This window comes from Microchirus variegatus, assembly GCF_963457635.1.
Source record: "Microchirus variegatus genome assembly, chromosome: 9".
In the NCBI taxonomy this organism is placed as follows: Eukaryota; Metazoa; Chordata; class Actinopteri; order Pleuronectiformes; family Soleidae; genus Microchirus; species Microchirus variegatus.
The window spans coordinates 19018550-19040317 of NC_139810.1; the positions used below are offsets into that span (position 1 = coordinate 19018550).

The following is a 21768-nucleotide window of genomic DNA, read 5'->3' on the forward strand; positions in this document are numbered from 1 at the left end:
ACAAGGTCTTTTTTTAAAAAAATATGGCATATCTCATTCTTATATATTTTTAATAAGTTAACATTTAATTTCCATTTTTTCCGTATATCAGGAATTTTCATTAAATGTATCACAGAACAAACGTACTTTCTAAGGAACACTAAAAATTACTGACTCCACAATGTAATAATTGAATAACATAACATTTCTTCAATGTCTTGTTTAGAAAAACAAAACAAAACTTCCACGTACAATTAAACCAGAACCTGGAAAACACCTCAGTCAAACACTGACCTCAAAATCAGCGTGGTGAAATACACAGTGTTGTTCTTGGTATAGAGGAAACTCACAACCTGGCTCCATCAGGGAAAAACAAAGCATGCAGACCTCTCCTCATATTCTGGACCTCTCCCTCTTGCTATAAAAGGACAAAGAACCATTTAGGAACTACACCTCCACAAGAAAAACCCACACACAATTCTGTCTGAATTATAGTTTGTTATATAGTTTTGGAAGGGGTGTTTTGTCATTTAGAACTTTCAAAGGAGAAAAATGAAGGACACAAAATGAAAAACGGTGACTTTGTTCAGAATGTGTCGTGTCGACTCACCATCTCAGTCAGGACTGTGTTCTGAAGTAACTTCATGTCTTTTCTTATGAGGCACATCTGAAAGCAGCAGGCAGAGCAGCAGGGTATTACACATGGGGACATGGAATAATATGAAAGTCAGGTCAAGCAGGGTACAAGCTGACACATGACAATGAGATGATAAGCAAATATGATGTAAATGACATTAAGCAAAAGGGGAAAAAAAGGATGGGACAGACAGGTTGACAGGCAGACATGACATGTTCTGTTAAAAAAAATAAATGAAGTGATTCTTTCAAAACTTCCTGAAGTCTGAATTCACAGTTAGTTCAGAGTTTATGGCATCACATGAGCAACAAAATGAAAGACACATTATATGTCAGCTGTGAAGTTTGAGAGTCAGACCTGGGATGTGAATATTCTCTGCTCGTACTCCAAGCTGTGACACAAGTTGTCCTGGAGGGTTTTCTTCAGAACCTCATTTCTGATGGCAAGGGCACACAACAAATGAGAGAACAAAACAGGGGGAACACACAAGGTAAGAGAAAAATGAAATACTCAATGCAGCATTTGTACCTAACAAAATTACAGTACTTACTTACGCATTAAGCCTAATTTGAAGTGGTATTCATATTATTATTACCTGTATGTCTCAACAGAATATACTGCATATTCCCCATTGAGCAGCTGTTCTGAATATCAGTATTCCAGATTGAAGCGTAATTATAAAAAGTACACAAGGGGAAAAAAACAGCAGCAGTATTTTTTTGATTTTTTTGATTATTTTTTTGCAAAAAATGACATGAGTAGGAGGAAGGAGGATGATGATGGGCTCTGAAAATAAAAATGTCCTGTCAGTAACCACAGGGAAACTGTGGAGGCAGTAATATAATATGGATGGTGCTTTCTGAAAAATGTAAGGACAATGAATGGGGTGGATTTAAAAGTGTGCATTTAGAGCAAAATCAGGAGGAATTCTGGCGATGTTTCTCTTTCATTAAAAATACTGTTAAAACCAGCTACAGACACTGCTGTGATTACCAGTCAACCATGAAGACGTGTTGGTGAATGTGATGCTGACTGACAAAAATCTTTGGCATTTTTGTCATTCCCATTAAACAAGACTCATCATACCAGACCGAATGGCCGTTTGCAGTCAGCAGCGGATAGCAGAGTGGAAAGTTTAGTAATATGAAGACACACCAGCTCAAAAAAAAAAAAGCTCCAGGGAAAAATGTATTTTCGAGCCAAGCTTGTTCCTCAGAACACGGTGTTATTCAAACGTTAAGAGTGTGAGGTTTACGCCAGTGGGAACTGCATTGATCAGTGTTTCAGGAAATCAGCGGCAAACTAACTAAAGTGCTCATGCAAACAGGTAAACAAAGTCTTTACATTCACCTCCTGACTTCTTGCTCCTGGAAAGAATGGAAAACCACAATCTGTTTTTTCCAGTAAGTCTGTAAAAGAAAACAGACAAAAACATGCATAAGAGCCAAATCAACATCAAGACAACAACATAGAGTATTCAATGACAGGAGCATCTAACACAATACTACATTGTGATATACAGTAATGTGCAAAAGTCTCAGGCCACTATTTAGATGTGTTGTTTTAGCAATGCTATAATGACCATAAAGTATAATTATTATATTATTATAATTATTTCTCAATCACTTTATTGGTATAGATCCAGAAAGGAATTTGCAGAAAAAAACAAAACAACTTGTACAGGTTAGAGTGTCAAGTATTTAGTGGGACTTACTCATGCACTTAAAATAGCATGGCCCTGACACTCTCAAAACTGGGTTGGACGTAAAAACAACAAAGCTGATGGTGCCCTGACATTTGCGAATAGTACTGTATTCATTTTAACAACATGTCTTCCCACTTTCTCTTTAAATTTAGCATGTGTGTGTGAAAGAGATAAATAGATAGTAGAAGGTAAAGTGACTCACACTCAGGTCTTTTTCCATGTTTGCAAACAGAGTGTCACCCTGCTCTAATTTGTGAATCTCATCCAAGAGGACCTGCTGGATCTGCTCAAGCCTCTGAGTCCTGTGCAGAGAATGGAGATTTGTTTCAGTGAAACTCGCTTTGTTATGCAGTAAATTGCACTTGGAGCATCTTTGGGAAGTCAATGAAAAAGCTGACTCTACTGTCGCAATACAGTTGTTTCCCCGGGATATGATTTTCTCTGTGGCAGTAGCTACCAGGGAGGGGTTGGTGGTCACATTGAGGTCAGCTAAAACTTTATTTTGGAATTCAGCATTGTTCTTTTATATTATAATATATCCAATCTGCCTCATCTTGTACCTTAACCCATTAATTTTAGCTATTTCACAGAGTAAATATTATAATTTTAGACCAGGAAGACTCAACCCTGCTTTCTTCTTACAGGCATAAACATTCTCAATGTATTCCTTGGCCTTTTCTTCTCCACAGTAAATGCTTTGTCATCAACATGATCAGAAATAATAGATGGCATTTTGTGGATGGGAGCAAGATAAAAATATAATTGAACTGATGAGTCATTGTCATTTTTATTTTATAATGCCAAATTTTCTCTAATGCATATGCAATCAACTCGGTCTTCTGTAGTAACGGTTCAACAATTTAGCAAAAAACAAACAAACTCTGACCTATATGTAGTGGCTTGCGTGCTGAGGGAGGTGACATGCTGCTGAACAGTCTTCAGAGACAACTTGTTGTAAACGTCCATCATCTTGTTACGGCTCTGAATACAAAAACAGTTTTACGTTATGTTATTAAAATAGAGCTGAGATTTTTTGTGGTTGTTCAAAATAAAAACATTTAATGGTTTCTTGAACAGATATGGCACCATGCCTCAAACAATTTTCGATGATTGTGGTGCGTGTCTGACCTGAGACTTCTTCTTTAGCTCAGAGCTGAACTTCTGGCACAGGTTATTTGGGTTAATAACAATTTCAGACAACTCCAAATCCTCGTCCATGTCCACGTCTCTTCCCCTCACTTCAGCATCCGAGTGACTGGAGCTCACCGTGCGGGAAGAAGACTGAACTCGCTTCACCTCTCCCTCAGCAGACACCTCAGTAACTGGGGATAAAAGGAAGATCCACTGACAAGTAAGGACTGAATACTTCAGAGATTACATTTCTGGGTAAATAAACAAAAAGTTACCCACATTGAGTACCCAGAGGAACACGCACATTAAGATTAGATTAAGATTAAGAACCCTTTAAGTCCCGCAAGGGGAAATTCAATTCTGCAGTGAGTTAGTGAACACACACAGCACACAGTGAGGTGTAGAACATGTAACCCAGCGCAGTGAGCTGCCATGCCAGTGAGCGGCGCTCGGGGAGCAGTGAGGGGGTTAGGTGCCTTGCTCAACAGCACTTCAGCTGCGGACTGGTCGGGGATTGAACCGGCTACCTTCCAGAAAGGCTATCGTTCGAACCGGGTTGCAAACCCAGATCTTTTTCCAGCTGCTTAAACTACTTTGGGAATATGATTATATTAACAGTAGTAAAATATGAAAATATGTCTAGCATTTAGTATGTGAATAATGATTTAAGTAACTTCTCACTAAGATGCCTTATTCAAGTGGTCTTAATTAAAGAGAAACACAGAAAGTTTAGACCAATTAAACTGTGAATATATGAGAAATATTAACTTTTTCATTATGTTTTTAAAAATGAATGGTGTTGTATAAATAAATAATATTTCATGCTGTGGTTTGTATTATATTTTTGCAGTTCTCATTTTTTGACAATATTCCAATTGGATGCAATTTTATTCCTGGCCCAGTTTATCACAAATTTGTGACATGGCTTACAGGAATGGAACAACTTCCTTGGCTTGATTCGGGGAGAACATAGGCCTCTCATCTTGCTTTTCTTCTTCTTCTTCTCATCTTCCTCAGTATCACTGGATATGTGGCGCTTACGATTTGGTCCTGTTACAAAAACAATTCACAATTTAAAAATGATATTACACTAACTGGGAAATATAGTTTATATGTAAAGAATGGAGCTGAACACAAAAAAAGTATTTTACCAGAGATAAGACTCTGTGCAGACTTCACATCTTGGTCTGAAAGTGGTGTTTTCTGTAAGGTTGGATAGTAATGCATAAGATATTTGTAATTTGTTCAGGCATTGTTGTTGATTTTTTGTTTTTTTTGATCGCTTCCACCAATCTATCCATCTATTCAACATGTGCTAAAGCCATCCTTACCTCGGTTTCATTAAACACACTCAGAGACAGATTTAGACTGTCTTCAACTTTGCTAGCAACCACGATTGACTTGGTGGATAACTGGCTCAGTGAAACCTCAGATATTTCAGACATACTACAACCATAAAGGCTGCCATGGTGGATAATGTCTTCAGGGAATGGTGACTGAGGCTTATCCAGCTCAATGACTGTGGATGTCATCAGGGGCTGAGTGGGCAGAGACAAAGGAGACATAGGTGCTGGAGATGGACACTGCTGATATGGACTTATCTGGAAACAGGAAATGACGGACAAGAAGAATGTCAGCTCATTTGGTGATCAGAAAATCAACATATCTGTCATGGAGGAATACCACTGAAATGATGAACATTTTCCACAATGCATAAAAAGGCAAAGATGAAGTCTTGCAGCACTATTATCAGTCATTCTACTTCATCATTCAGAACATCATGTTTAACTCCACCATTTAGGACATTAATAGATTGTATTATTTTATTGGATAAAGTTGAATTCTCTACTGACCACTTCAGACATTCACCCATGACCTCAAAACCTCAACAATGGGTGTAGAAGGAGTGAAATGTTACCATTGTTACTGTTGTTGCATTGTTGCTTAACCATCTCTGCCCACATTTTCTCAGCTGGCCTGGGAATTTAAAATAACACTGCCCAGGTTTCAGACCTACAGTGCATCCTGAAGTTCTAGGTAACTGCTCATGAAGGTACATGATGTGCATGTAGTGTAGAGGTGTGATCCACATCAACATGTAAAATACCAGGGAACTCCAAACTCTACCATATAAGTGCAGTAGTAAATGACAACAAATCATATTCTAGACTGCCTGGCCATGTATAGATGGGTAAAATAGAACTTGTAGTACAAAATATTTGAGTATGAACCCAACACTTGGCACAGAATCAACGTGAGCTACAACACACACTTCAGAAAGATGCCGTTACCTCTGCTGTGGGAGCATTGTTTTCAGGACACTGGCGTTTCAGTGAAGGGAGAGAGGTGGCAGACTGGATAGAATTAGTCTTGGATACGTTGTGCTTCTTTTCTGCCCTGAAGTTAGAAAGGGACTTGAAGTTTCCTTTACTGCTGATTGGAGAGCGAGGTTTGGGTAGCAGCAGGACTTGCGAGGGGAAGTCCTGGCAGGCAGGCTCAGGGGAGGCAGCGAGTGGGAATCCCCGCGGGGTGAGAAGAGGGGAGCAGCTCATATCCAAGGTTGAGGCCAACCTCTCAGCAGCTGAGGGGGTGCAAAATAAGCACAGATGTTCAAACAGCTGGCCTTAGCAGTAAGACAACGGGTAAGAGGTCAAAATATACTTGTTTTCTACATATCAATTTACAGTTAAAGGGTTGTCGAGCAACGAGGTCATTTATGTAAGAGTTTAAAAACGTTACATTACATTTCTCTACAAGTGATACTGAAATGGCAAAATAAGGCAGCAACATATTATTGATCAACTTCTAAGCAAGTTTTGTTTTTTTAAAAACATGAAATAGGTTCTGTGATTTCAGCTTCCTAAATTAGAATATTTATTAGTTTCTGCGATTTGTCGTGCCATTTTCCAATAGTTTTGGACTAAACAACTATTTGGTAAATCAAGAAATTATAAAACTGATTGATTGTGGCAGCCCTACAACTTAACATAAAGCTAATACCATTACTTGTTCTCAGTTAAAATGTAACCATAAACTAAAAATGTATTAGGAAAACCACAGGCCCTATATGAAGAATTAAATTAAAGAAGAAGAAGAAAAAAAAGATGGTTAAGACTTAAGAAACCAAACCCTGCATAAATGTGACTATGATTCTAGGTGGAGCACCCTGGGGGGGATTGCTGAGGGCACTGGACACGATCTGAATACAGCCTGTATACATTTCTCTTTGGATTAAGTCTGACAGATTGTCAGAATTTGTACAGCACCTCAACCTGCTTCATAAAAAGGAAGCAAAAGCACAAAACGCTTGTTTTAATATCTATGATATCTATGAAACTCGGAAAAAAGAAGAATAAAATCAAATAATAAATCAAAGTGATGAAACAAATAAATGATTGCACCATTCATAAATCATCGAGTAGACATTAGTTGGTGTCAAATGAGGCAAATTATGCTATGTGACTGTGATGTTAAGGAGTGACTTTCAGCAGAATCTTACATCTCATGGTCTCAATGAAAGGAGGGGATGAACCGACTGGGGTCCGGCCAAACACTAAGGAATCTTCCAATGGTTTTATCTGTTGTTGGACACAGATAATGTTGTTCTTTTTATACTTTGAAGTTTCTCGAGCAACATTCTCAAGCCTCTGCTGCTAAAAAACAAAGCGTTTCTGTAACTGTGTGTAGGCTGACAACATGCAGTGGAGATGCAGTGTAAGCACTTGTGATGTGTATTTTACATTTAAAATGATGACAATGTCTGATCATACCAGAAACAACATAACAAGTAACCAACAAGTGTAATCCAGGCAAAATAATAGATATAGATGGTAGATGCTATAACATTTTTTTTCCATTATTAAAATGATACAACCTAACAAATGTAAATACCACAAAAGTTAAATCTATCTGGAAAATTATAGTTCCACAGCCCCACAACATTCACGCTATGGCTCTAGTCAGTCAGTCTAACATTAATAAAAGCTAATCACACTATGAGCATGCTATAAACTCAGATACACAAATACCAAAATGTGTTGGATGACATAATCTGTGAACTCTGTGACCGCTACCTTGGAAGTAGTTGGCTGTTTTGAGTCAACGCTGCTAAGATGGCTGCTCCATGACTTCAGTTCACTCTTAGTTGTTTTTTTGCTGGCAGGCTTTTTCTTCATGTGAACAACCTCTTGAGTTTTCTCATTGTCCTCCAGATGATCAGGTGAGGAGTACAATGAAGAAAAATATAACATTTAATCAATTTGCATGTGCTACTGATGACATGTGTAAGCCCAACAGGTATTTTCCCTGTGTGCATGGATTGTGATAAGCACCCACATTGACTTTTGATGCATCATTAAATTAAATTAAATACATGCAATCAAAAAGATTGATACAATCAAATACAATTAAGTCTATGATCCATGTGTTCAGTAGAACATTCATTTCTAAATGACTGTTCTTGTGAAAATTATTGAATATTATGATATCATTTGCTTGACATCAGCATTTATTATTTAGCAATTCATGTTGTGCGTGGGACAGAGCCAGGCGTGTGGGTGAGTGTAAACAAAGTGTTGTGCTGTAGTTTGGGGTCCATCACCTCTGACTGCATCATTATTTGTTGTGCCCTTTGGAGTAAAGATATACATATAGTAACCAAAATGTTGATGTAGATCTACATTGTAATGCTGAATTTGATCACACTGAGTTTACTTTATTGATCAAAATACCAAAACATTAACTGCAGTGATCCAAATTATGTGACGCAGCCAGAAGAGATAAAATTATACATATTTTCAGAACAAATATCCATGTGCATACATAATAAGAAAGATAATTTTGTTATTTGGTTTGCAATGCTTCTGTTAAAACAAAGTAAAGGAGTGTCATCGATGAATTGTTTACCTCAGGAACAGTAGGGTCCTCTGACTCTGACTGGCTGTCATCTGGCTCTCTGTAGCTCTTTGGAAAGTTGGCTGCAGCTCTCTTGGGCCTCCTGCCTGCTGCACATTGTCTGCTGGGTTCTGCTGCTGGCTTCATGGCCTTCTTTGGTTTCTCAACGCTCTCCTTCATGCTCTGCTTCCTCTGCTTAAACAACAGTGGCACACTGTGGCTGACTGTGGTAGTGCATTAAGAGCACATCATTTACAAAAACAATACTGCCTTACTTTGCTGGGTTTGGTAGTTTCAGATTTGGGGGAGGGAGGTAGTAAACCTGAAGATTCGTCTGCAAAGAAAAAAGAAAGAAATTCCATTATAATAAATACATACAATACAATAAAAAAAAATTATTTACATTATTGTATCTACATTTCAGATTAAAAACATACAGGTAGTATGTGTTGACACAGCTTTAGGTTTTTTGGGTGCCTGCTTTGAATATTTGGTAATTTTGGGTTTGGGCTTCCTGTTTGACTCCCTCAACCAGCTGATCTCTGTGGTGGTATGGTCTGTATCCGTGTCGCTGAACAAATGTGTCTTCGCATGCCACTTCTGCAATGCACAAGTAACAATGAGACACAACAAGAAGACACACACACTTTCTGGTCAACATTTTCAACCTATAATGAAATATATAAAAACAAAGTATACTTTTTTCAAAGGTTGTCCTTTCTCGGTTGTTCTGTGTGATACAGAGGGGTCATCGACGACACTGTCAAACGACAAGTGGAATATGAAATTAGACTTTCGATACATGCAAACTCTTACTGTTGTTCAGTCCATGGGCCAATTTCAACTTCACTTTACCTGTTCAAAATGGCAGAAGTATTGGCGAAGGTTTTGTCCTTTTCCTAAAGAGCAAAATATTCAACATTTAAACAGTGCAGAGGCAAACAAGATACTTCTGTATAATACACTCAAGGAAAAAAGTAACTATCATTATTAATATTTACCCCCATATGCAATGATGAGCCAATGCTGAATGCAAAAACATCGTTTCTGTTCAACAAAAAAAAAAAATCTTAAAATGCATTAAAATCCACTGAAATATAAAAATGAACCTCAAATTTTGAGTGAGTACAGCACATTACCTTAAAGATGTTTTTGTTGTTGTTTTATTGTGGGATTTCACAAGGCTTCTAGCTCCAGAAACATTACTCTATTGCAGAAATTATAATATTTAGAAAAAGATGCAGGAGATAATACATTTACAGCTACTCATATACTGTATAAAGAATTGATCACTTACTTTAACATTTTGCAACCAGCTCATATTGAAGATTGGCCTATAACAAAGTGTTAGCAAGTGTTGACATATTGTTTATAACTACTGTGAAAGAAAATGTGGCCATACAGTCAATATACCTGTTGATAAGAGGAGGGATCCAGATTGAATGGACATCTTCTGTTGTATGCTTCACTGTGGATTGGGTTTTACCGTCATAGTGGCTTGAGATTTGTTTCACCATGCTTTGTGTAACCGCTGCATTTCTCTGATTCATGACAACAGAAGGCGTGACACTTTACAGAACATTACCAAACAGACGGGACATAAGGCTCAGATTTCATACCTTTTCTTTTCTTGAAAGGGCGCTGCTTTTTTCACCCTTTATGTTGGGTGGTTTTCTCTCCTGTGGGTCTTTCACTGTGAGAGCCCTGACTGGAAGTTTGTTTAGAGCAGCATCTGCTTCCTTTGACATCTGCCCTTTTCTCTGAGCTTGCTGTACTTTAGAATCACACAAAGTGGAGGAGAGCTGGTCTTCAGAGTTTCTGCTCTTAGCGTGCTCACTGATATGAGACATTTTTCTCTTGGCTGCAGTTGGCTCTTGAGGTGCACAATCTTGGTTTTGTTGAGTGAGGACCTGTTGTAGGCGCTCACTGAGTTTGGTATGGAACTCTTTCTGGCAGATTGGGCCTGAGCCTGGAACTGAGGCTCTCACTGCTAAAGATGTACGCTCCTGCCATTTTAATGAACTTAAATGAGGATCTAAAATAATAATAAAAAAACAAGGAAATGAATAACTTTGACAACACCCTTGTGGATTTAGAGTGTGAAATATTTAGTGATGTTAGTTAAAGATATTTGATGACTTACCAGGTCTATTCATTTTCACAGATAACATTTCAGAAACTGACTGTTTGCTCCAGTTAGAAGATCTGCGATTTGAATAACATGTTTAGATATGCCTTCCCAAAATACATTCAACATTACCAAATAGATTGATCTGCAAATATTGTTGTGGTTCTTAACAGTGCTTACATGCTTTTTGGAGATCTGGGTTGAGTGTCAGGCACAAAATAATCCTCTGTAAGTAAAATTATAAAGAGTGGGTTACAGAGTCTCTGACAAATACTAATATAGCTATATTTTGAGGCTAAATTTAAGCCAATAAAATACCCAGAGCCTGCTCTCCTCCCTGTCCAGCTGGGACTACATCTACTGCTTTTTCCAATGGGATGTTCTGTAGGAAAAGCAGACACAGCAAATGTAAGTTCATGATATAATTAAGTGAGCTTCAAATATGATCTGGGTTATTCACAGTTCAAGCATGCAAGTCAAAAGCAATACTACTGTGCTGTATACGGGTAAATCTGTCATACCCACACACTGAATTATATGTAGTAGTCCAAAAAGAAGATTTTGTGCAATTAGACAACACATTGTACATCAACTTATTACTATAAAAAGGAACAATTAGATGATTATACCTTATTGCCTTTGTCAACAATCTTCTTATTTACCCGTTTAGAAGAAGAGCTCTGTGGAATCATATCACTCAGAAAATTTAGTTTTATTCCAAAAGCGAAAACAACATTATATTTTGCATATTGTGACATCACTTGTCTGGTTTGCTGTTGAAAAATCCCTGTCGACTCAGTGCTTGAAACACTGTTCAGTATTGGGTAACTGCAGTGCTTCCAGTGTTTCATACCTTCTCCATCATGACACCTACTCTTGCACTGCCATCACATGAGGAATCCTTCACCATAGATGGCTTCTGTTTACCCTTTGCTGGGGTGTCTAAAAGGCAAAGGGGAAAAAAACAATGTTATATATGAAAGTTGAGACAGTAACAAAATTAAGAAAGAAGATTCCCATGTGTCAAATAATAGAGTAAACTCACAGTAACAAAATTGTTTAGCCTCTGGGTTTTGTTTATAGTTTATAAGGACCCCCTATGTGTAGTCTAATGTTAATATAATGTAATGACCATAATTTTACAACCTGAAGAAAATAAACCCTAGAATTGTAGGGTTTGTAGTCTCCACTTACTTGATGGCATAACAGAAGAGAGGGAGCTGGCACTACATACACTTCCTCTCGCATGGGTGCTGATGAAACTGGTGGACTCTGAAATCCTCATTTTGGCTGGGATCGATGTCTGAAAGGAAAATAATTTTTAAGATATATTTTTTGGGAAGGATTAAATGACTGCATTCAGTCTAACAGAATGATGAATAAATACGATTTTTATCCAGCATTCTCTTCATGTCATTTTGTCCTCTACAACCCCTGCTGGACATTTGAGAGACATACTGAAATTATTTGTTTCACAAAGACATAACATTGGGACAGTCTGGCAATCATTCCTAAACAACATACATGTGTTATGCAAAACTATAATACATTTGCAGCAACAGAGTATTTCATTTCACATGCAATATAAACTCTTTTTTTTACCTGTACAGGTACAGCTGTGGCAGGTAAAATGTAAGGGGCCGTATTCTCACTTTCACAAATGGACATCTGGCTTTCTGGAACAACCTGCATGAGGGTGGACTGAAGTGTCTTATACCTGTAATACTGGTTTGCACCTAGAGAGCTTCATAATTATACCACCACCATAAAACCCTAACCATCTATCGCCAGTATTGTGGTATATGTGATAACAACAATAATTATTATTTCTGTAAACTGACAAAGTGAGTATTGCATACCTGTGAGCCACGCTCTTCCATCATGATTTTAACACTAGTCCTCACCACAGATGTGCCTGTCTTCCTTACAAAGCCCTGACAGGAGGATACACTGGTGAATGTAAATCATCTAATTTGACAAAGCCTAGTTTGTCGCTCAGAGCAAAAGCAATAAGGCTGTGGTTTTCATATTTTATGAGCTGTTATGTGTATAATCACAAAGAAATGTTACAACATAAATATTCATTAAAATGCCTTTAGTGTTCAAACTTTTTTCAGGGTATGCCAATTTCTTGTCAGTGTCATGTCATTACTTTATCTCTCCTTTCAACAGCTCATATAATTTGATGTAAAACATATATATAATAGCTTACCAGGTGTTTGCTTTGTCCATAGACACTACGAGCAGCCTGCAGGATATCCAGCATAGAGCTGAAGCAGATGGTAAGACTTGATCCTTCAACTGCACCAACAACTATCACCTCCCTCAGTTTTATGTGCAAGACTTTCTTCTTAGACGCCTCTGGATGTAAAATAAAAATAAACCCTCCATATACAGCACTAACAAACAAACGCATATGAGAAAATACTAAAAAGTTACAGCTGACCACCCACACACAAATCTCAAAGAGATAATATCTATGTAAAAAGTATTTCAGTTTGATCTATTTCTCTCCTCCTGCCATGAAAAACATAAATCTGTCTTCTGTAAATCTACTACCTGTTTGTTTTTTTTATTCTGAGTGGGTGGATGAATTTAAGACTAAAATACAGTACATACTGTATAACTGAGCTGCTGTTAGAATCAAATCTACCTCTAGAGGCTTTAAATACCTGTAACAGAGTAGCTTTGGACTTCATTTTCAGTGATACAGATTGTTTCCCATGGAACTTCCTACATGAAGGGGAAACAACCACCATGTTAGACTGTTAACAGATGTCTCTCATTGATTGTGAATATACATTTTATAGGTTATACATTATTTTCAATCACAGTTGAGGTACCTGTCCTTCCACAGCCAGAGAGAAGTAAAAGGATATGCTGTTGCTTCCAAGGTTAAAGTCAATCCAGAACTCTTCCAGCTTTTCATCATTGGGCATCAGCAGCTGACAGCATACCACAATCCTTTAACACTGCCAATACGTTATTGATTACTCTCTACTTTTTTAACATCCTGTTCATACTGACCTCAAACTTGTCCAGATACACATCCAAACAAGGGTAAGAATACACCCTATTGTAAGAAGAGAATGGCAATATTTAGTTATGTGCATCTGTCATTGGCAATGCATGTTTTTTTATCTTTTCTGCTATCACAGAAATATTGTAGCATTTATCAAAAATATATGATTTTTGAAAGAGAATGACACAAATGTTTGTTTATACTTGTTATCACTGAGGACAGAAGCAGAACTATAACCAAAACTATTCTTTTTTTATTAAATATACCCACCGTGTTGGAGTAGGCCAAGGCTAGGGTGTGAATTAAGAGTTACATTAAATATCCTTTATAACTGAAAGCAAATGATGACGCATCAAGTTCCATGTCATTAGTTAGAAAGCACAGAGCTGTGGCGTACCTTCTCGTGTCTCCCTGCATCCCATTCACCATGTTCAGAAACTTCCGACAATCCTGAAATCACACTGATTTACATTCAGTTCCCCAAAACACTTGCTGTAATGTTGTTAAAGTCCATTGTCAGAGTATTGTAACAATATATATGCTGATGTGATAAATTTTCTAATTTTACCGTCTCGAACTCAGAATCATGAACTTTCACAAAGGCACTGGCTACATGCTTCATGCTGAACCACTGATCTGCTAGATCCTTTCTCTGGTCAGGGGTGGCCATTCTGCACAATGCCTCCATCATCGCTGTCTGTAAGTCGTAATCTGACACAAAAATGTTTCACATTTGTACAGATTTTAGTTGAAAAAAGTGATATATAGTACCACAGATTAAACACTTACCACCACCCTCTGATATCTGTCCCGCCATTTTGATCCTGTATAAATACGACAAACAAGGTCAGGATAGAGTAAATGTGTATTAATGATACAAGCTATGAGGAAAAAACCAAGACATACATGATATCTGAGGCCTTCTGTGATGTTAGGATCTTCCTGTCTTTCTTAAACTCCACTGGGATTTTGTCCAGAATCAGATTGAATTTACGGATTGCCTGTTAGACATTAAGAGCATGTTATTTGGGAACAAAATCACTGATTTATAGTTTTAAATGCTACTCCATATGAGTATATATGAAAATGATTTCAAACCTCCTTCCGGATTAGGATGAAGATTCTGGGATCTATTCCCATTTGACCAACCGGATACAAGAAGGATTCTGTAATTTTGTATGTCCCTGCAAACAACATACAGCAGTAACCTAATACATACTGTGACTAGTAACAAAGAGTACCATTATTCTAAGCACTGGCAACTAAATATGTATTTTTGAAAACTAACTTTATATTTGAATATGTACCCAAACATAAAACACAGAGTGTTGAATGCAAAATAGAGAGGTAAAAACATACCCTCTCTGCACGCTTCATGAACAACCTGTAATAGACGAGAAAACCTGTTTGCATTATGGACACTAACATTAACATTTTATTACATGAAGTATGTTTTATTGTAAGACCTAAACTCACCATTAGCGCATCAAAGAATTCCTCAGAAATGTTGAACATGTTCTCGTCCCTCTTTGGACCACAGTGGATCCACAGTTGCCTGCATTTCTCAAACCACTGCACCATGTGCATTAAACAAAGTTCAATAAATACCTGACTACATTTACTTATACAGCATTCATACACTGGTATGTATGGTATGTATTACATTAATACTTATCTTATTGACCAGGCCTTGACCTATTAGTCCTGACAGCCCTTGGCCACCACCTGATAGTTTCAGGTTTTCCCCGCATTTGTGAATGATAATGAGGCCCAAACTGGTTGATTTGTAATCTTTTTGATCCAAGTACTAAATAAAGAAAAGAGAATAGAAACTGTTTCATTAGCAGACCGAGATTGGGGTACCATGTCTCGTCCCTCATGTTCCTTACATGTTGAATGACAAAATAAAACTCCTTGATTAAAACAAACAAGGTATTATGACATGATAGTGTGTGTCCTGGGCCACATCTTACCCTCTGAACAAGTTTATCCAATTTGGTGAGAAACTGTTGGGAGCATTTTAAGGAGATCCCTTCATACACGTCCCTTTGCAAGAACACATCCAGTGCATGAACATCCCCACTCTTTAAGACCCCATCAATGATTTTCTCCAACTGTGCAGAGAAGGGACGAATAAATTATTAAGCTACTTTTCACCAATGCAGAACATCAACTGTAACATTAAGAAGCTGTGATGTTGGTAAGTTAAGGTGTTAAGAAATTGCATTTTTACCTGTGCGTTTTGACCCAGTGACATTGTTCTTTACTGGGAGCAGATTTACTGCCACTTGGCCTCTATTGTCCTCAGAATGACTGTAAAGAAAAATTAATAATCATCAAAAAAATAATCAACCTGCCAATCTTACGCTCTTCATGTGTTTTGTACGGTTCTGTGTACATTTATTGTCTTGTGTGCTGTATGCTACTAACTTCATCAAAAACGACTTTCCTGTGTATATAAAACGTATCTACTCCATTCTGTTTTTTGCAATGTTAACTGTGGACAGGGTAATGTTACGAATATAATCTACCAATACAATACGCAACGTTTTATTTATAGACGTTGTGTACATATATTTTGACATAATATAACTGTAACTGCCGCTGGTTAACTGAAGCCTAGCAAGTTGCTACTTGGGGAGCGTTAGCTTGAGCTACTGCTGCTAATGCTAGCTACACGTCAACTGCCAAAATAATTTCCGGCACCAATGTTAAGTGACCTCCTCAGCGCAAATAAGTCGTTGTTCTTGTACGTTTTCTTACCATAGTGATGTAAAATAACACGGTATGATAAACATTTGTTTAATTGCTCCAGTCAGAGACGCGCGAATTCTCTTTGAGTGAGCGCAGAGCAGTTCCCTAACGTCTCGGTTTCTTGTTCCGTTAAAAAAAAAACTCCCGTCCCCACTAAAACCAAGTTAACGAAAAACTCACCAGCGTTTTCACGGAGAGTTGAGGTACCGATAACCATGGCCAATAAAAAAAAGTAATGGCTTAAGCTTACAATTGTCAATTATATGAGCTTTTATTTTGAAAGTAAATTTCTCAACGTCCGTACATTTCCGTTGCTAGTATTTGCTTTAGAGGACAGTCTTTCGATACGTACCCGAGGGATGCTTTTATTTTGAAACCAGTTCTGAGACGTTGTTACCGTAAACCTGCTATAATCACCCACAGCAAAAAACTGGGTTGGCTGGCTTGATGTCGTTCACAATGTGTTGGCTGGCTTGACCGCAGTACAAAATGACACACCTTTTTTGTTGTCAACAAAAAAGGTGTGTCATTTTTGCCAAAGCTTCCAATAAGCTTTGGCAACCTTGTCGAAATAAACACTTGAGTAAAGCAAGTGCAACAAGAATGTAATTAACATATAGTAAGTAAACAAATAATGCAGTTTTTTCATCATGATCCTAATAGTGTTTTATTTTTTTTATTTTATTTTGACGGTTGTTTAATAATTGTCATTAACATTTTAGCCACAATTGAGAAGTCCTTTATTGTGTTGTCACGCTGTTAAATCAAGATAGCTACAGTGCTTCCCACCCAAAGCCACAGCTGCCCTAACTTAAGAGCATTGGTAATTATCAAAAAAAAAATTTTTTACGTTTCTGGGATGGTTAATACACCGGTACAAGGTCTTTAACCAACATTATATTTTTAATGCTAAAATGTTATTTTTGTTATTTTCAAATGTACCCTTTTACAAATTTTAGTGGTTGAATATTATGCTTGATTAATGTTATGACTTCTCAGAGAAGAAGCCCAGATACTGGTATTAAGTGAATTCAGTTTATTATTTGCCAGATAAATAACAACAACAATTTTTAGTTTTTTAAAGATTTCTAAAATATTAACGTTTTATCGTTTTTATGACAGGTGGTCCAATAAATTTGTTAAACACTGTATATAATAGAAATGTGAATTAAAACGAGAGACAAAATATTTTTGTATGCATATTTTAATACAGTGTGCAACTTTTAACAACTTAATATGGCACATAAATGTGTCTGTATAAGTGTCCCCAGAAAATGTAATCAAAAGCTTGACTTATCCTGCTCACAAACAGACAGAAGGACAGAAGAAAGACAAATGCAACCAACAATGTAATGTCCTTGTTGAGTACTTGTGTAATAGTACTTAATTATTACACAAGGTTTGACTTAAAAAATTGTCTCTGAATACAAGCAAAAATTATTCAGTAAACCAAATCCTAGTGTTCAATAGTACCATAGATTTTCTCATCATATGGTCAGATGGTTAGGATTCCTATTAGGAGACCCTAGTACAAGGGTCTGCAACCTGCGGCTCTAGAGCCTCATGTGGCTCTTCAGCCTCTCTGGAGTGGCTCCGTCTAGCTTTTCACACTCTTTTTGTCAAGATAAAGGGATAAATAAAAGTGTTTTGATATGTTGTCCGTTACGTCCAATTGGAAAAACCTCCCCCCCAAAGCCATTAAAGTGGCTCATTCTGGAGTCCTGTCCATCTTTAGATCCATGTGCTGATGCCAGGCAGGTTTTCTCAGACATAAACTACAGAAAAGTGTAATTTATTTCATTTCCAAGTGGTTTTCCTACACTTTAGCATGTGATTTTATCTTCATTTTAGGGATCAAATAGGTTTTGCGGCTCCAGATTGATTTTATTTGGGTGGCGAGGGGACAAAAATGACTCTTTTCATTCTAAAGGTTGCAGACCCCCTGCCCTAGTATAACGAGATTGGGAATAACTTTCACTTTCAGCAATTTTCCCCCAGGGATTATTAAAGTATTTCTGATTCTGAAATACTCAGGTGGTAGTGCATTCAATTCAGTCTGACTGAATCTTTCTATAACACTCAGCAGCATTAAAGTTGGCATCAAGTGCATAAAATGAATATCACTCCGCTAAAGCCAGTTACACATGAATCAAAATTGATTCAAAAAATTCCCCTGTTAGCATTTGACTAACATAATGGACATGTTGTGGCAAAGCAGTACGCAATACATTTTAACTTCTCTTGATAACTGCAGTCATAAAGTGCTCCTAATAGATTTCTTCTATCTTTACTTTACATCTTAAATGAAGTGCACCATGCTATCCTCACATTCTTTAGGCACAGTGAGCTTGTAGTTATGGCAAACTAACTTATAATTCTCGCCATTGTTGTTGTCCCAGTATTCATTCCCACAGACTTTGTACCGAATGGCAAACTCTAACACTGCTCCTGGCTGCAAGAATGGAGGAACTGGCAGGTGGAAACGAAATATATCACAACTGAGCGGGCCCCCTCCTCCTTCCCAGGTCTTGGTGGTCGTGGACACCCATGAGGCCTTGGTTTCAGTGCAGCTCTTCCACTCTGTAAATGAATAGCGAATTGTGACATCTTTCTCGAACTCCAAATTGATGACCTGGGTGATTCCGATGACACCTAATTCAAAACACAAGACCTCCTCCAGACAAACTTTCTGCTTGCAGAGACGATGCAGGAAACCTGGCTGGTCACCAGGTTGCTCAGGAAAAAGTGGCTTCATGTATGGCAAGGAGATCTCCAGGTGCCTCCCATCTGCCATCTCTGCCCCCATCAACAATCTAAGAGTAACATGTTGTGGTACCAGTGGATCATCTCCAGATCTGAAATGTCTGATGTCTTCCAGGTCAAGCCCCAAAGAGTCAACAAACCGCACACCCACATTTCTGCATTGTTTCTTCCTCTCTGGGGTTGAGGGCAGAGAGCGTGACCGTTGTTGGATGATGGGTTTAGGAGTGGGTTCAAAAGAGAGGCTGCGGCGGAAACGTTGATCACTTGGCAGAGGGACTCTGGGGCCTGGGGGGCGGATGGGAACTGGCTTCTTTACTGCATTTGGTTTATCAGCCTGGAGCATTTCAGTCAGCTTGATAGTTATGGTGGGCCTTGAGACATTGCTGCAGAATGTGGATATCTGCGGTTCAGTTTTTGTAGAGGAAATCCTCTCGTGTCCTATAAACCACCTTTTATCCATGATATGCGAGAACTGGTGTCCTGCTCACCTTTAAAGAAACAAAAGAAGCACAATTTATGAATATTTTGTCTCGACCCAGCGCTTCAAGGGGGGAGCGGGGGTTAAGAGGGCGTGAGCCCCTAAATGATATTTTCTGAATATAAAATATATATAAAAAACTATTATTGTGCTGTTTCTGTTATGCTTTTATTTTGTAAAGCACTTTGGTCAACTGTGGGCTGTTGTAAAGGGCTATAGAAATAAAGTACATTACATAACATTGCATTTCTAATGTTATTTAGAGATCAAGGCGATGTATATTCTGAATGAATAACCAAAATATGTGACTACAGGTCCATGCTGTCGTAGTGAAACAAAGTGGAGGAACTGCAGTTGGTTTCTTGCTTGAAGTTCATGGTTGTGCAAAAACTCTGATCCTGATCAGTGACAATCAATGATCGCAAGAGAGAAAGAGATGCGTGCTACAGCTGTGTCACTCATAAATATAAAAAATATTTGGCATTTGCTACTTTTATGTTCTTTTGTAAGTGCTCAAATATAAAGATATAGTCCAAAGTTTCTGTGAAAATTTCACATTGACCCCACTCCTTTTGCTACCCAGTTACTAGAAGCATTTAACTGCTGGGTTTTTAGTAGCAGGAACCATTACTGAAACTTTTTGTGGCAATTCCTCTGTGTTTTACAGCCAAACTCCAACCAATTGGAGCATCTCCCTTTACTGGTAGACTCTAGAGCCCTTCACTGTAGCTTTGAAAGAAAACTATTATTGTGCTGTTTCTGTTATGCTTTTATTTTGTAAATCACTTTGGTCAACTGTGGGCTGTTGTAAAGGGCTTTAGCAATAAAGTACACTACACAACATTGCATTCTAATGTTTGTCTCTCAAAGTGAACGCCTCTTATTTAGAGATCAAGGCCATAAAAACAAAAGTGTTTTAATATTTCATCAACTCGTCACATCCCATGTCTACATCAAATGTGACATCTAAAAACCTCCCCAACTCAAAAGGACTGTGTTTATAATATGAAAAGCAATACCCAACACTTATTTATATCCACATACGTGTGCCGGCATGTTTTCTCAAGCGTGAGCTGCATAAAGTGCAAACATTGTTTTATTCATGTCAAAGCGGGTCACTTTCTATTTTATACAGCTAACAGCTATCATATCGTAAATCTTAAATTTCACTAATGCAACAAACTTCTTCTACAAAGTTCTTATATTTATTTATACAACTTGTTTCAAGATGTTATCTTCATTTTATGTGTCAAATTTTGCAGCTCCAGATTAGTTATATTTGGGAGGAGAGGGCTCAAAAGTGGCTCTTCTGACACTCGGATTACTAGTTACCTCCTTTGTGTATGGTATGTTTATGACTTAATGCAATACATTTCTTAAAAAACAGCTTATTTAATGTGACTGTCACTTTTAAATGATAGTTAATCAGTTTGCCTCCCTGGAGATATTCCATGGCTAAATATAACACATGTATTCCATTTCAATACAATTTGAAAACTTACAAACATAAACAGTGGTGCATAAACACAGCTGTGGCTCGCCTGCTGCCAGGCCCGATTACGCCACGTTACGTTACGTCGCATAATGCACTCTGACCAAAAGCATTAATGACCCAGCTGTAACATAACGTGAACTTCTTGTACCTAAACCGGCGTTAAGGTGCGGAATTACATAATGTTGGTGGAAAACAGAAACACTCTCTGCATGAGAGGAGCGTACGTGCCTAAGTGCACACAGCTCATTTCTCCCACTCTATGTGCTGCTGCAGCTTTTGGCACATCGTAATAATAGTAATAATAATAACAATAATAACAATAATAGACGTAGACATCATCTCACCCTATGAAACTCTATTCCGCGTGCAGCAGGACGGAACCTGATTCCAGACCGTCCATGTAAAGTGATATTTATTAGTGCTGTGTGCGTTTCTCTGCCTTTCTGTACGGTCACCTCTGCCAGCAGACATTACGCTGAGTTGTAATCAACGATCACGCCCACAACTGTAAAACACATGCGGAGGTTAACACTGTGCAGATCTGCTAACCTGCGCGCAGCTAGTAGGAAGCTGCGAACGGACCAGAAAACCACTGTTGGTTCATGGGAGACAGAGGGAATTGAAATGAACACTCACCGCTGTACGTGTCGTTTCTGCATCCTCTGTAAAAACACGAAGTTGTCCGTTATCCATTTCGAATTCATTGTTCATCTGTCGTAAGTTAACTCTCCAAGGAGACTTTGTCACTTCCGTTCGGGAAGAGCGTCTGCCGCGCATGGACTG

The 21768-nt window shown here is 38.0% G+C and overlaps 2 protein-coding genes across 2 annotated transcripts; both read right to left on the bottom strand.

Moving 5' to 3' along the window:
• Nucleotides 1-291: 291 nt before the first annotated feature.
• sycp2 (synaptonemal complex protein 2) lies at nt 292-15752 on the bottom strand (the record flags this gene model as incomplete). Its single annotated transcript, XM_083895470.1, has 34 exons — nt 292-397; nt 590-646; nt 974-1052; nt 1967-2025; nt 2524-2623; nt 3208-3302; nt 3450-3643; nt 4383-4502; nt 4604-4655; nt 4784-5053; nt 5744-6033; nt 6952-7030; nt 8358-8537; nt 8621-8679; nt 8783-8945; nt 9965-10380; nt 10792-10855; nt 11327-11415; nt 11668-11776; nt 12333-12407; nt 12686-12834; nt 13146-13206; nt 13317-13418; nt 13501-13546; nt 13893-13945; nt 14064-14206; nt 14285-14319; nt 14402-14496; nt 14594-14679; nt 14855-14879; nt 14972-15067; nt 15159-15302; nt 15469-15609; nt 15729-15752. The coding sequence occupies 34 exons, from the start codon at nt 15750-15752 to the stop codon at nt 326-328; spliced, it is 3822 nt and encodes a 1273-aa protein (XP_083751596.1). The 3' UTR covers nt 292-325.
• Nucleotides 15753-17452: 1700 nt separating this feature from the next.
• On the bottom strand, nt 17453-21459 carry ppp1r3da (protein phosphatase 1, regulatory subunit 3Da). Its single transcript, XM_083895662.1, has 2 exons — nt 21330-21459; nt 17453-19500 (listed from the first exon to the last, which is right to left on the bottom strand). The coding sequence occupies exon 2, from the start codon at nt 19470-19472 to the stop codon at nt 18549-18551; it is 924 nt and encodes a 307-aa protein (XP_083751788.1). The 5' UTR covers nt 19473-19500; nt 21330-21459; the 3' UTR covers nt 17453-18548.
• Nucleotides 21460-21768: the final 309 nt, after the last annotated feature.

What these genes read in the sequence shown, in the direction of transcription:
- ppp1r3da (XM_083895662.1), bottom strand. Translation starts at nt 19,472, where the DNA reads ATGGATAAAAGGTGGTTTATAGGACACGAGAGGATTTCCTCTACAAAA.